Genomic DNA, 16,742 nt, shown 5'->3' with positions numbered 1-16,742 from the left:
TTTAATTGATCCTGTGTACATTTAAAACACGTTTATCGATTATTTTCATACAATGTACATTTTTCAGCACCAGTTTGTAACACAGATTTGTATTTTAATCTAGGAGCAGACATTTTATTGTAGGATTTCATTGACATTTACGGAGCTAGCAAGCGATTTTTACGGCATTGCAATTTCTTTTCTCTACGAAAATTCTTGGGCGGTGTCTGCACAACGTTGTTATATGAAGATTTAATACATGTATACCCTGCTAACTGCAGATTTTGAGGTCAATTGGACGTGTAGTTTTCGAGAAGATCACATAACATACATGTGGATTTTTTTTTTCAGAAGAGATTTAATAAAAATATTAAAGGACAAAAAGTGGAGTTGTCGTTCGTCTCCGTTGACAGGATAGCACACATGCAGCTTCATTCAAGAGTTTTAAGTGGAGGGTATAAAAAATGGGGGGGGGGGGGGGGGGCAAAAGGGGGTCCCAGGGAGACATTTTGTGATATAAACGGTACATAAGAATGGTTAAAAACGCTGATTTATAATATAAATCAATTGCTTTAAAAAAGCAATTGTAAACGATCTTTCCCCCTTTGAAACATGATTGATTGATGTGTGTGTGTGTGTGTGTGTGTTTCTTTCTTTCTTTCCTTCTTTCTTTCTTTCTTTCTTTCTTTCTTTCTTTCTGTAAGGTGTCCATATTATTGTGTTACCCATGCCAAGAAATCTAAGCTAAAAATTCCGGTAGACCTCCTACGGCACCCATTAGTAGTTAAAGATTTGATTTCATTCAACAAATTAATTTATGACCTTCATGTACGTGTCGCTTAGAACACAGCCATATACCAAATGGTCAATATTAATCATCCATGTAATTTGCTCTATGGGATATTTGCAGAATTTCAACGGAGGCAATTTCTTGGCATGGTTAAGTTTTTATATTTAGTTTGGAAAGTTTTTGTTCTATTTCAGGTCCCGCGCGCGTCTTTGTCTCGCGCCATGTAGGTTGTGGCGTCACGTGACGAGGCTATATAATAGCGAAAACTTGGCATTTTTATTTCTTTTTAGGTGGACACGTTGGACAGACAACATGTATAGCATGGAATACACACAATGTATTTCTTTTCTCATTGTAGGTAATTGATGTTTTGATCAAAGATCACGAGCAGTGCATGCTTTGGATTTAATTGATCCTGTGTACATTTAAAACACGTTTATCGATTATTTTCATACAATGTACATTTTTCAGCACCAGTTTGTAACACAGATTTGTATTTTAATCTAGGAGCAGACATTTTATTGTAGGATTTCATTGACATTTACGGAGCTAGCAAGCGATTTTTACGGCATTGCAATTTCTTTTCTCTACGAAAATTCTTGGGCGGTGTCTGCACAACGTTGTTATATGAAGATTTAATACATGTATACCCTGCTAACTGCAGATTTTGAGGTCAATTGGACGTGTAGTTTTCGAGAAGATCACATAACATACATGTGGATTTTTTTTTTCAGAAGAGATTTAATAAAAATATTAAAGGACAAAAAGTGGAGTTGTCGTTCGTCTCCGTTGACAGGATAGCACACATGCAGCTTCATTCAAGAGTTTTAAGTGGAGGGTATAAAAAATGGGGGGGGGGGGGGGGCAAAAGGGGGTCCCAGGGAGACATTTTGTGATATAAACGGTACATAAGAATGGTTAAAAACGCTGATTTATAATATAAATCAATTGCTTTAAAAAAGCAATTGTAAACGATCTTTCCCCCTTTGAAACATGATTGATTGATGTGTGTGTGTGTGTGTGTGTGTTTCTTTCTTTCTTTCCTTCTTTCTTTCTTTCTTTCTTTCTTTCTTTCTTTCTGTAAGGTGTCCATATTATTGTGTTACCCATGCCAAGAAATCTAAGCTAAAAATTCCGGTAGACCTCCTACGGCACCCATTAGTAGTTAAAGATTTGATTTCATTCAACAAATTAATTTATGACCTTCATGTACGTGTCGCTTAGAACACAGCCATATACCAAATGGTCAATATTAATCATCCATGTAATTTGCTCTATGGGATATTTGCAGAATTTCAACGGAGGCAATTTCTTGGCATGGTTAAGTTTTTATATTTAGTTTGGAAAGTTTTTGTTCTATTTCAGGTCCCGCGCGCGTCTTTGTCTCGCGCCATGTAGGTTGTGGCGTCACGTGACGAGGCTATATAATAGCGAAAACTTGGCATTTTTATTTCTTTTTAGGTGGACACGTTGGACAGACAACATGTATAGCATGGAATACACACAATGTATTTCTTTTCTCATTGTAGGTAATTGATGTTTTGATCAAAGATCACGAGCAGTGCATGCTTTGGATTTAATTGATCCTGTGTACATTTAAAACACGTTTATCGATTATTTTCATACAATGTACATTTTTCAGCACCAGTTTGTAACACAGATTTGTATTTTAATCTAGGAGCAGACATTTTATTGTAGGATTTCATTGACATTTACGGAGCTAGCAAGCGATTTTTACGGCATTGCAATTTCTTTTCTCTACGAAAATTCTTGGGCGGTGTCTGCACAACGTTGTTATATGAAGATTTAATACATGTATACCCTGCTAACTGCAGATTTTGAGGTCAATTGGACGTGTAGTTTTCGAGAAGATCACATAACATACATGTGGATTTTTTTTTTCAGAAGAGATTTAATAAAAATATTAAAGGACAAAAAGTGGAGTTGTCGTTCGTCTCCGTTGACAGGATAGCACACATGCAGCTTCATTCAAGAGTTTTAAGTGGAGGGTATAAAAAATGGGGGGGGGGGGGGGGCAAAAGGGGGTCCCAGGGAGACATTTTGTGATATAAACGGTACATAAGAATGGTTAAAAACGCTGATTTATAATATAAATCAATTGCTTTAAAAAAGCAATTGTAAACGATCTTTCCCCCTTTGAAACATGATTGATTGATGTGTGTGTGTGTGTGTGTGTGTTTCTTTCTTTCTTTCCTTCTTTCTTTCTTTCTTTCTTTCTTTCTTTCTTTCTGTAAGGTGTCCATATTATTGTGTTACCCATGCCAAGAAATCTAAGCTAAAAATTCCGGTAGACCTCCTACGGCACCCATTAGTAGTTAAAGATTTGATTTCATTCAACAAATTAATTTATGACCTTCATGTACGTGTCGCTTAGAACACAGCCATATACCAAATGGTCAATATTAATCATCCATGTAATTTGCTCTATGGGATATTTGCAGAATTTCAACGGAGGCAATTTCTTGGCATGATTCCTGACTTGGTACAGACATTGCCTTATGTAGAAAATGGTGGATTAAACCTGGTTATATAGCTAGCTAAACCTCTCACTTGAATGACAAGTCGTATAAAATATACCAATATTTTTAATAAGTACGAGATTAAATTCGGCGTACATGATAGTTGAAATTAAAGGCTACGACTGTTACACTAGGTATAAAAATGTCTAGGACATATATAAGTTTTTGAAGTTCATAATAACGATTAGTGTTAGTTAGTCTTCCTTAAGTTATGGAAGTACTATGCAAAAATAGACTGGTAGTTATATATATATAGCATATCATTAACTTTCTCTTGTAATGCATTATGTTTTATTTACATTATGTGCCATGTTGTATATGTCATGTATGTCTTGTACACTTGCATTTGGCAATTTCATATTTATTGTATCTGCTTTATCCAACAAAATATTTGATTTGATTTGATTTGATAGGACGGTGATTTGATTTGATAGGACGGTGTAAACTCAGACACGCTAAAATGACAGAATACAGCACACAGCTATAATCAGAAAGTCATGTTCACAAGAAAAATATATAGAAACCTTAAAAAATTGTAACTGCCTCTTTAATATCAATTTTCTTAAAGATAAAATCATATCCATATATTTATCGGGTCTTTCAAAAGTAGGCGGTAGGTGGTAAAGTTCCGCCTGTTACTCTGCTCGAACTACCGTTTACTGAATATGTTTTTATGGGATAGTCAAGTAGGAGTCTTTCAGCTTGAAACAGCTATTTCCCAAATCTTTAGTTAGATCTGAGCTATATTGGGAACCTATTGCATGTTCAGGAATATTGCTTTACAAACTAAATACTTAGTATAAACAGAATTCATGAAAAAAATGCCTTATCATTTAAATCAAAAGATTCAAGGTATTATTTTTAGACAATAATCAGCTGCTGTTTAAAAGGGAAAACAGTTTTACAATGTTATCATGACGCAGTTTTGTTATCGTAGAATCTAGAAAGAATATTATTATAGATTTTCATATATAATTGCTCCAGCTACCGGTAGGTTTTTTCGTGGGAGGGGTCATCTCCAAGTGTCAGTTTGAATTTCAACTTTAAGTAAACTGAAACTTCAGTTTATTTTTATTTTTTTTTTTTTTTTAATTACAAGTTTTGTTTAAATATATTGTATTTGCAAGAACAGCAAACGGGATTGGACACACGTTATAACAACCTAACAGACGTCCTCTCAAAAAACAAATTTAAAAAAAAGTAGAGCGAATTCAAGTGTAAGTAAGATGTTCTAAACCTTTTTGTTCTTCTGATAAATGATTGTACACCAAATAAAAGAATAGTTTGCTCTAATGTAAGGTTTCCGTCACCAATAATAGACGCCAAATTGATGTAACATATTTTTTTTTAATTTTGAAAACAATATTTATCTTGTTTCATTGTGGAAAAATCACTCGAAAAAATAGTGAATACAATCTTAAACTGGGTGGCCACAGCTTTATATATGGTTCAGATCTGCATTTAGAGAACTGCATACATTTTTAGCTCACCTGGCCAAAAAGAGTTTTTCTCATCACTTAGCGTCCGTCGTCCGTCGTCGCTTAACTTTTACAAAAATTATTTTATGAGATAAAGAAATACAAAGTAAAAAAAACCTTTTACAAAAATCTTCTCCTCTGAAACTACTGGGCCAAATGTAACCAAACTTGGCCATAAACATCATTGGGGTATCTAGTTTTAAAAAATGTGTCCGATGATCCAGCCCGCCTATCAAGATGGCCGAAATGGCTAAAAATAGAACAAAGGGGTAAAATGCAAGGTTTATCTATTATTTTGAAAACCGTTATAAATAGAGTAAATTTAAAGGGCAGAAATGTTCAAAATGTTGAGTTCTACCAATTGTATGTATACATCAAAAATGTCAGACGACTTCTTAAAGGAGTTAATGCCCTTAAATGACAAGTTGTCCTTTTTTTTCCATTTTAGCCTATTATCTTGAAAACTATAATAGATAGAGAGAACCTTTAAATTGCAAAAATGATCAGCAAGTTCTACAAATCAGTCCAATGGTCGGAATCGTCAGTCGACTCCTTATTAGAGTTATTGCCCTTTGATGACGATTTTTGCCAATTTTTTGCGTTTTTGCCTTATATCTTAAAAATTATAATAGATAGATAGAAACTTAAATAAACAAAAATGATCAGCAAGACAAGATCTACAGTTATGACTCCTTATTGGAGTTATTAAAGAAGATAGAGAGAAACTAAACAGACTCAATGATCAGCAAAACAAGATCAACAAAACTGAGATTTATGTCATAAATGCTATTATCGTCTACAATGTTGGAGAGTGACCTTTGTTGAATATGCACATCTTCTTATATCTACATAGAACAAAGTGAGCGACACAGGCTCTTTAGAGCCTCTAGTTTGGAAAGTGGTTGTATAAATTTGGTTTTCAATTTCCGTTTAAATATATCTATATTTCGAGAGGTCCGTATGTCGGAAGCTATGCGATTCCATGCTACAGTAGTAAAAGGGGAAAACAGGTTTTTGGTAATGTCTTATCTATATTGGGAGTACTACATAACTATTTTTAACTTATAATCCGATATTTGACCCGGCAGACGACATTTTAGCGGATTGATAGGACATTTTAGCGAAAAATCGGACGTTTTAGCGCCAAATTATAACCCATTTTAGCGCAAGATTTTTAACCCATTTTAACGAAAAGTGAAACTATCAATGCCCATTTTAGCGCAAGACTTCTAACATGTCTAACCCATTTTAACGAAAAGTGAAATTATCAATGTCAATTTTAGCGACAGAAATGATGAATATCGAATGATAAATTTTAATAAAATCAAGACGGTACAATATAAACGATATTATGTTCCTTAAAATACAGCAATAATAGTCTTAAAAACTAATTCAAATGTTTAATTGTAAATATATGTACCAATGAACGCACGTGGCGGACTCGTGATATACCCCTTGTACCAGGTTGTTCATAAAATTGCGATAGGAACTGTTCCTTCACTTATTCTTTTTATTTATTATATATCTTTATTTTTCTGTCATTATATCTATGGTAAAATATGTACACAGGCTTAACAAATTGGACGATGGGTTACTTTATGATGCTTATGTTTGTAATAAAATTTTAGATGCAGGAAACATTAATTGTTGGTATTCATCTATGAGATATGTCCTTCAATCACTTGATATACAAAATTTGAATACAAAGCTCAATAGATTAATTAAATTTGTAAAATGTAAACTTTGTAACAGTTTTAAAACATTTTGGGGGGTCAAAAGATCTGATACCTTATCACAAGGTAATAGTAAATTAGAAAATTATTTCAACCTCAAGACTGACTTCGTAAAGGAGGCTTATTTATCAATTAAAGATTTTAATATAAGAAGAGCTATATGTAAATTGAGAATAAGTGCACATGATCTTAAAATTGAGAAAGATAGGTATAGTAAAAAATACATAGAGAGAAGTCAGCGTCTATGTCATCACTGCCTATCACATGGATCAAATTCTATTGAAGATGAGACCCATTTCACAGTAAGTTGTCCTTTATATAACGAACAGAGAAGATTATTATGGGATAAAGTAAACAGTTTTTGTAATAATTTTAAAGAATTACCCAAGGATAAAAAATATTTCTGGCTGTTCACAAATGAGCATTTACCAACTCTTATGTGCCTAGGCAATTATATAATTAAGTGTTTAGAAATAAGATCCAGGTGGATACAAAATATATAAAATTATTATGCAATTATTGTTAATGTTATGTAAGACACATGATGTGTTAGGCTCTGATCCTGTCCAATATATGATAGTATTATATTAGGATATAGTTTTTCTTTTTTCCAATCATATTGTGCTTAATATTGTTGTAAATGATGCCCTTTATGGGTTCTTGATTAGATTAATAAAAATTCTTATTCTTTAATAACCTGAAAAGCAGATTCTTCCATACTTCTTGATATATGTTGTTGTTTGTAATTTGATAGTTTCTAGGGGTAACTTAATCCCTCACATGTCGCATTCTTCCCTCTGTTTGTTTCAACAACATTTATTTCCATTGACTAACCAAATTTTAAATGCCAAAAAACTTAAACATATATTTTTATTTAACGCAGCAAAAATTACTGTTCACGGTTTTAGTATGGTCATCAGAATTTCATTCAACCAAGTAAATTTTTGTCTATAATACAGGAAAACGGATTAATCCTGCGCTAAAATGGGCTATCTAGAATACAGGTAAACGGATTAATCCTGCGCTAAAATGGGCTATCTACAATACAGGTAAACGATTAATCCTGCGCTAAAATGGGCTATCTAGAATACAGGTAAACGGATTAACCCTGCGCTAAAATGGGCTATCTAGAATACAGGTAAACGGATAAATCCTGCGCTAAAATGTCCCCTAGTAGTTTAAATTTTTTCGCTAAAATGTCCTGCGCCCATTTGACCATCGAGTTAAATCACAAAGGTAATTAGGGCCAGTCTATCTGTGTAAGGAAAAGAACATAGTAAGCTTACTAGAACTTCTTCTGTATGCTAGTAGTTCAGAAATAAATAGCTTCATATTTACTAGTTTCCCTGCCTCCAACTTAATCTGTGATAAATTATCAGAAGCTTGTTTAGGACAACCACCCCATAACACGAATGCATATCCCATGATTGGTAAAATACATGTCAAGTATATACGAGTAAGACCATTTCTAGTATATGCATGGAATTTACCATTACTATCAAAAGGGATTCCCAAGTGTTTGTGAGAGGAGACAATTTTAATCTTAAATTCAATATCATCTTGGAGATTGTTACTTGAGAAAATCATAGCTTATGTCTTACCATAAGCTATAATTCAATCAAAATGAGAATTACAAGCCCGGTCACAATGAATATATAGTTATCCAAATGTAAACTAAGGATAATCGACTCATTCTCAAACTCCATCATATGGTATATAAGATATAGTATAACGTTATTGCATCTGCTAATGCAAGTCAATTTACAAAGCAGGCACACGAGAACTAACCTTACAACACAATATTAATACGAATATTATAAATTTTCAAAAAATATGTGTGTAGAAATAATCATTTTCCACACTTTGTTCCATTTATACAAGGAACTTTATTCACACAATTATAATGTCGTTATGTCAGATTAGTCTTATATATAAAATACATATGACATTAGGTATATTTTTACATTCAGAAACACTATGGCATCTCCTCAATCATCGTCAATTTACCATGACGGTAGTACTAAATCCGAGGAACTGATTCTATACATACATGACATAGAATGGTAGATGACGGATGAGAAACACTGTCGGCAATAAACGTATCTACCCTTTTGGTATTTGGCTGAATTTTGTCTCCGAATGACCTTAAATCTGTCTCCGAATAACCTTCTGACGTCAAGCAACAATAACTTTTTTAATTTTGACGTCAAATTTTTGAAATTGTGATGTCAGATTTTACGGAAACTTGTGTGATTTTAAGTAATGACAAATTAGCATACAAGTGTAAATACTAGTAGTCTATAGGGCTTATAATGATAGGTATAATACTATGTTACATATTTTTAAACTTTTTTCCCTAGGAAACAGTTCGCGATTTCAAAATTATACAATAAAGCGATAAAAAGATGATGCAAAGATACAAAGAGGCCGTAAAAACCATGACAAAAATACAAACAGACTGTTCACAATAATAAAAAATCACTACAAATAAAAAAAATGGACTGAGCAACACGAACCGAACCAAAAATAAGGAAAACTCATGTGCTCTGGAAGGGTACGCAGTTTCTGTTTCGCTAGAGGCACCCGTTATCATGTTGCTCATGACAAGAAAAATGGCAATGGTAAGTCGAATGCGGTGATGTTATAATCCAGGAAACGATGACGGGCTATTCAATAACGGTCAACCATATCCATTTCCAACCGATTTTTACAGTTTGTTCTTATGTTGTGCTGTTACACCACTCTCCAAGATTACGGTACTGTTCGGTATAAGTTTTGATCATTGTTGAATGCCGTACTGTAACCTACGGTTGCTTACATGCACATCATTTGGACTTTGGGGATAGTTGTCTCATTGACAATCATACATTTTTGTAGCATATCACCTTAATTGTATATAGTGTTGTTATTTTCAAGCTATTCATTTACTAGCAAAACAGTTATCAGTTTCAAATGTTGTTTTTTTAATGTTATCTATATAAACTCAAAGCCAAGATGTATACTGGGTGTTAGAACTATTGCTACACCGGATTCTCTCGTTTATAAATTGGACAGTTAAAAGATAATTGAACTGCACAGATTTCTCTCACTGAAAACCACACATTCTTATAAATAAAATGAACAGAAAAGTCATTATGATTTTTTTCACATCCACTAACACTCATTCGATTTCAGTTTCTTTACAACTTTAAAACATATGGTATAGTTTCAGCTGCTATATACATGATATAGTCGTTCTGAAACACATTTAGACTTGTGTCTATACATTATCATTATCACAAACAATTGGTCCACAAATAGACGATATGACTAATTACCGACAGTGGAAGCTGCATTATTTGTAGATACAGAAATGATACATAGCTTAACAAAAATCTACAAGACATTAATCATATGTTAATAAAACAACCGTAAAGTAATGGTATTGTCAACTCTACAGGTATACTAGAGAAAACAATTAGATATTGATTATACAGAAGCAATCATTTTCAAACCGTTTGATGTATTGACATTTACGAAAATCACCTTGCAGAAATTAATTATTTTGATCGTGATGATCAGATGTTGATAGCATCTTGCTGTGAAATTCATGGCGTTTTGCAATAAAAAAGATAATTTCACAGGTAGCAAATAAATAGAATTTCTTCAACACTGTTAATATTAGGTTGCAGATAAAAATAATATTTATTTAATCATTATTCATATAAGAAGTATATACATATTCCTCTGAAATGAGAACTTTTCCCAACAGTATTTGGAACATGCCGGAAAAGATAAAATGAAACATTCTATTGAAAAGAGTTTCTGTGATTTTTTTCATTTAAAAAAATCCATTTAATGCATTTAAAATACTGCATATAAGCTGTGAAGTTGTGACACATATACCATGTATACAGTAAATTCGACTCACAATCCACATTACAATGAATAATGGAAAGCCTAGTCCATTATTCCTGATTATTATTATTATTATTATTATTATTATTATTATTATTATTATTATTATTAATAATTTGGCATACGAAACAATGTATCTTTATGATTAACTCATTTTATTTTATGTGTTTATGTCAAAATAATCAAATACATTTTTGTAATTAAAGAATCCGAGAAATTCAAAACTGAACACTAATTCGCTGGACATTTAAATTTGAGATAAAGGTAGACCACTTTAAGATGAAATATAAAGTTTTGAACAGGCACACAAAAATGTTAAGGTACTTACGTTACGTTGTTGTTCAAGGGAATTGGCAAATTGATAGCTGTAGGAAGAGTTGACACAATAGAACACAGATAAAATAAATACAAATATCCATGCCATCCTAAGTTCATTCCCTTGGAAAGATAATAATTCCAGAAAGTTACATAATGTTTTAAACTTTTTTAGTGATTTTTGTATTTGCAGCGATTATCACGTGTACTCCAGTCGCTTTGTGTGATTTTGCGTTTTGCAACACATGTTTTCAATAATTCGTTTTTTTTTGCACAATCACAAGACTTGCTTACTTAATCCCATTACTTTAAATTTTGGATTTTTTTTAACAATTCCTTTGTAATTATATTCTAAGAGAGCTGCAAATCACATTACATTTTACTTGGCGTCAAGTTAAAAAATCAAGACTTTTTCCTCAGGTCCATATGTATAAAACATTTAGTATTTAAATCGACCAATCAAACACATGCTTTAAAATCCATCATTATCAAGATTTTACGGTTCCATTGAAGCTGTCTCTGTAAAATCATCACGATAGACTTCAAATGAACTTCTGTCAACACACGTGTCGATTACTAAATACAAATGCATAAACTTATACGCTGATTGTAATCAGTAGTTCCGACTACTATCGCAGAGGAAGTTATGAAGCATACTTGTAACGTATTTAGTTACTCACAGTACTTCACAATTACAGGAAATGCTTGATGAGAAGCGAAAAGAAAGTTTTGATATATTTATTGTACGTAGATGTTAATGAGAGGAAACAACATCTTCTCAAGTCAAATTATGTAATTTTACGGACTGAGAATTTATACATCTTGACAAAATTTCGTTAGCTTGATTTTATCATACTTTCTCACGACAAAACATTTGTTGTTTTATTACCCTAATTTGTGTTCTTTAAGCTTAAAAGCACAACTTGTTTATTACTGACGCTATTATTTCTGACTTCTTGCATTCGAAACCTCAACAAATGCTCATTAACTCATTTTCATACATATGGCAGGGTCCTGTTTTGCCGCATGTGAAACCAAACAATCATTTAGTAAGAATGATTTTTTAAAAGTTTCATTAGAATCAATAATTTACGGAGGAGTTGCGGATACAAAAAACGGATGACGACAGCGTCTGCACATGATTGTTAATCATCACAAATGCATTATTGCAATTGTTTTTCATTAAAATTTTGCCGAATTCAGAGGGAAAACGAAATATATCACATAGATATGTAAAGTGCACCGAAATTTTCTCTCGTTCTTTCTTTTACAATGGTATTTTACTCAATTTAACTTTTGTTTCATGTTCAAAAGTTCGGTTTTAAATCATTGGTTTCTTTTATACATGAACAGTAATTTTGTTTCAACAACAGTTTTATCTATGAAATGAAACTTTTGTCAGACTTCTTAAAATATGATGTTTTGACTACACGTGTTCTCTCCGCGACATAGCTCATGTGTTCTGATGCCCATTAATTAATTAATAAATTATTATGTTTTGGTTTTTTTTTTTCAAGAAATAAACAACAAATTTAGTTTATGAATATGTTTAACATAAAACTCTTCATTTGTAATATGTGCGTTGCTTAGGAACAATAAGGACAGCTCAAATGTAGATTGTTTTGTCAAGTTCAGTCCGTTTGTCTTTTCGGATACTAAGATTCTGGTCTGATAAAGTCAGAACTAAGGCGCGTGTTTGGAAAAATTCACGACATAGAAGATGAAAACCACCGGAGGGGTGCATAAGTGTGACTTGTACATTTTTTTTCACCACCTCCGACTATAACTTCGATATCCGGTAGCAGCTATCCTGTTTCTTGGCCCATTCAATTGTATATGCAACCATTCTTGATATAATGTGACATGATCTCAATGTCTTTTATGCTGTTTCTGTTGTAGGGTTAATGTCTTAGTGACGTATACCACGGGTCTCTTTTTCTTCATGTTCCCTTTCTAAATATTAAAGAATAGACCCTTATAAATGCAAAAGATAATACCAATCACACAGTAATAGTCTCTTCCAGTGCGACAGGAAGAGTTGTTACGGATTTATGAATGCATAGTCGGTCGAAAAGTGAACGTTAACCTGTGCTGTGGGAGTAAAATAACAAGCTTTTTAAAAGACTGTCATAAATTGAAAGAAGATAAATATAGGAACTAAAAAAGCAGAACATGGACTATGTGCTTGTTTTCGAGATGCAAGCCATTGGAAATTTGGCGGGAAGTGATTCTCTCTAGATTTTTTTATACATTTAACATTGGCACCTTGTTTTATTCACACTAGGAAAAAATAACAAGGATTTTAAAAGATTTTCAAATATGGCTTGTTAAGCTATATATAATAAAATTATGAAAAGAAAAGTAGGGGTTAGCGGGCAAATTTTTTTAATGGCACTACATGGATAAAAACAGAGGATTCGGAATATCTGGCAAAATTTCAAAAGCTAGAGGAGCGAACATCCTTAAGTATTCTTGCAAAAACTCTTTAAGTTTTATCTTAATACATAAGTGATCGGCTGCAATACAAAAGCTTTTAAACAATTACTCTACCATGCTGATGTTTGACTTGTTTCAAGTTTTATAAAAGAAGGGAAATCTTTTTTTAACAGGTTACATTCCAAAAAGAGATCAAAATAGCTTTACCTTGCACTGCAACTAGTATACTAGACATGCTACATGTCCCTTCCTAATTTTCTTTTTTTTTCAATTTTACCCCATTAACAGTTTTACTGATATAACTAAGAGATTGTCATTATATTGACACCCGTAGAGGAAGGGCAATCAATGTACTGGGGCATTCAGTATCATGGCAATTTTCAGTAGACATATAATTTAGTAAGAAAATAATGAAAGAAAGGGAATATTCTCGAGGGAATATTGTAGCATGTCTCCTACTATACCTAACAGTCTATATAATTTCTGATTTTTAGATCTATCATCTTAACTTCTTTTTAATCCTTTGAAACATTATAAATACCTCTAGAAATCATTTGTTTTATCTAAAACTACAAATTAACTAATTTCTTATCAATCTTGAACCAAATCGTATCTGGCAGAAAGCCGTAAATCATACTGAATCAAAGAGTAGATACCACGTTACTTTTATGAGATAACAGTGAAGGCAATAATCCCATTTCATTTGAATTAAACACATCATAAAGTACGCTGACCCTTTTGTTTATTTTATATGCAGAGCAATCCTTCTTTACCTATATTAAATATCATAAGCAAACAAAGTCCGTGTTTGTTTAAAATTCTTATCTGATGCTGCGTTTAAAAAATATAAGGTTCTCAATTCAAGAAAAAAAGTTGCATGCACTTAATGCCTGCGGTTTTCAAATTGTACTTTCTGTATCTTCGAGTACATAAAACTTTCCTATTTCAATACCATACCTGGTTGAACCATGTATAGTATTGGTATTATCAGACGTTCATTGACTTTTGTGAAATTTATCTAAGAATTTGCAGTGATATACCTACTTTTTAATGATTAAACTTTGTCCACTTATCACTTTTGTTTTTCAATAATATCGGTTCGAAATGTAACTGTTGAAACAGAATATATGATATCAGAATATGTATTAAGATACCCTTTATACAAGGAACCAAGAATGCATATAACTGCTGGACGATGAGATTTCATGATTAATTCTATCATTGCTATCCTTCTCAATTTGTCACTGTAGTGCATATTCATTTAAGTTTGAGCCATCATATCTTAAAAGCAAAATTACCACTTTCAAATTTGTATTTAGCTGGAATTCAAAATGCTGAGAATGAAATCAAATAAAAAGAATCCAATCCATAAAAAAATACCTTTATGTCATTTTTACCTGCATCGCTACCGGCGAAAGCAGGTCTAGTAACCGCTCCACTCAGTCCTTCCGTCCGTTTGCCCGAAAGACCTTGGGCTGAAAACTTTCGTTAAGCTTTTCTTGACTTCTATGGAAGGTAATGATTTTATATTTGGTCTTGAACTTGATAATATTGAATGTAGGCAATTTTTACATGAACCGTGCAGCAACTTTCTGTTTGCCGATAGTTTGAACTTTTACAACACTCATTGTACAAGAAAGGTTTCCGTCAAACCTTTCTTATATACTATGACGGGGAGTTATTATATATTTATCTGGAGCTTGATGATATTGACTTGCATAGGGTGTTAGCAATTTTTACATTTGGCTGTTCAGCCGCTTCCTTTTGTCAATAGTTTGCAATTTTACAACACTCACCGTGTACAAAGAAAATTTACGACAAACTTTTCTTGGCTTCTGTGGAAGGGAATGATCAGTTATGCTTCAGTATTCGTGTTAGATCAATCAGATCAATCAATTGCATACAGCGACGCAGTTCCATACCGGATATTGGTCTAGCTATTATTATAAAGGCAGAGACTTATAATGCTAATATTGATATAATTTATCTCTGGCGAAGGGTGAACATTGTGCTATTGATGGAGTATAAAACATTTCATGGTATTGAAGAACAAATAATGTAATTTTCAAATATTTTGAATGAATTCTCAGGTTTTATTACGGGTATTATTATTGTGGTAATTAAGAGTGTATACTACAACATTATAACTCATGTCATTCTAGAAGTTACTTTTCATTGAAATATATATTAACCACCATTTCAGTTAAAATCTTCTCTTTATGTTGACAAGATACATTGTCTAAAATATGTTCGTATTATTTCAATATAATTACATTATATGTATGTTTCATGAGAATCCGTTAATTTGATTGGCTAACAACAATCGCGTGTCATTCAAAAATTAAGATTCATATCAAAATGAAATGTTACATTCGTGATGACATGTGCTTCCACAAAAAAGTGCACAGGTAAATAAAAGAAAAACTTGACAAAACTTTTTTTTGATGGTCTTGGCATAAAAATATAATTATAAGAAACGAATGCTTCTTTTAGTAATTTGATAGGGTTGTAAAAGTGTTGATCGTGCACACATTTTTAGAATCAGAAGCTATTCTGCTTCAACACTTTTACACCCCATTAAATTACAAAAAGAAGCATTCATTTCTTAATTAAATATCGTATTTTAGAAGATTATTAGAACCACTACATATACTTTTTGTATGAATATCTATCAAAATAAGAGTGATATGTGAAAAAAAATTAACCTAGTTTATCCGATTATTTTTTCGAATCATATTAAAAATTCTTGTTTACCAAAAGATTCTAATTGAAATCTAATCGAATGTAAAATATCAGCAACTGAGATTCTTATGATTAGATTTTGGAATAAATATACGAGTAATAATGCCTGTGAATTTTGTATAAAATTATCATCCAACGCTAACAAAGAGTGGTGAATGTCTATGCATCCTATAATTTTTGTGTTAAATTTAATTTCTCGATCATGTACTTTCAAATTTAGATTTATTTCATAAGGTACATAATCCATGACTAAAAATAGACTGCAGTTGTTTATCGTCAATATTGTTGGTCTCCTTAAGGGCCGTCTCATTTCAATAATTTTGCATGGCTTAAATAGGGAATTGTTGCAAATCAGCAAGGAATTGTATATCTTCTCCTTTGTATACGAAAAAAAACGTTTATTTTTTGGTGAACCGAGAGTAATCGGTGATTGATCAAAGTAAGCAAATTATTCAGAGGTTACCAAAAAATTAAGAACGGCTGGTCTTTGTGGTAAATAATCGAAATAATGACGTTTTTTTTTTGTTTTTTGTTTTTTTTGTGGGGGGGGGGGGGGGGGGTGTCCGAACTCAGAAGGAGGGAATCCGGATTCACTCGGTCAGCGGGAAGATATAGGGGAAATGTTGCAAATCTGGAGGCCTTTTTGAGGACATGATATTTCAGCATGGAATTTTATAACTTCTTCTCCTTCTTTATACGGGAAAATATCAACTTGTTGGTTATCTAGAGGATTCAGTGTTAAAACAATGATGTAATTTAACAATCATTATGTCATGCCCTACAGATACTGGAATAAATAATAAAAAGAATATACAAAGAGTTCTTTGAATAG

At 32.4% G+C, this 16,742-nt stretch overlaps 1 protein-coding gene across 1 annotated transcript in view; it reads right to left on the bottom strand.

The window, feature by feature from the left end:
- Window positions 1-11,362, bottom strand: part of LOC127721985 (inter-alpha-trypsin inhibitor heavy chain H3-like) — a 67,317-nt gene extending 55,955 nt beyond the window's left edge. The window contains exon 1 of the mRNA XM_052228827.1: window positions 10,746-11,362. Within this exon, the coding sequence (XP_052084787.1) occupies window positions 10,746-10,841 (96 nt within the window). The 5' untranslated portion in view covers window positions 10,842-11,362. The remainder of the gene's footprint in view (window positions 1-10,745) is intronic.
- Window positions 11,363-16,742: the final 5,380 nt, after the last annotated feature.

The sequence above is a fragment of the Mytilus californianus genome, unplaced genomic scaffold (genome assembly GCF_021869535.1).
Source record: "Mytilus californianus isolate M0D057914Y unplaced genomic scaffold, xbMytCali1.0.p SCAF_1, whole genome shotgun sequence".
In the NCBI taxonomy this organism is placed as follows: Eukaryota; Metazoa; Mollusca; class Bivalvia; order Mytilida; family Mytilidae; genus Mytilus; species Mytilus californianus.
This window is presented reverse-complemented; position numbering and strand designations above follow the sequence as displayed.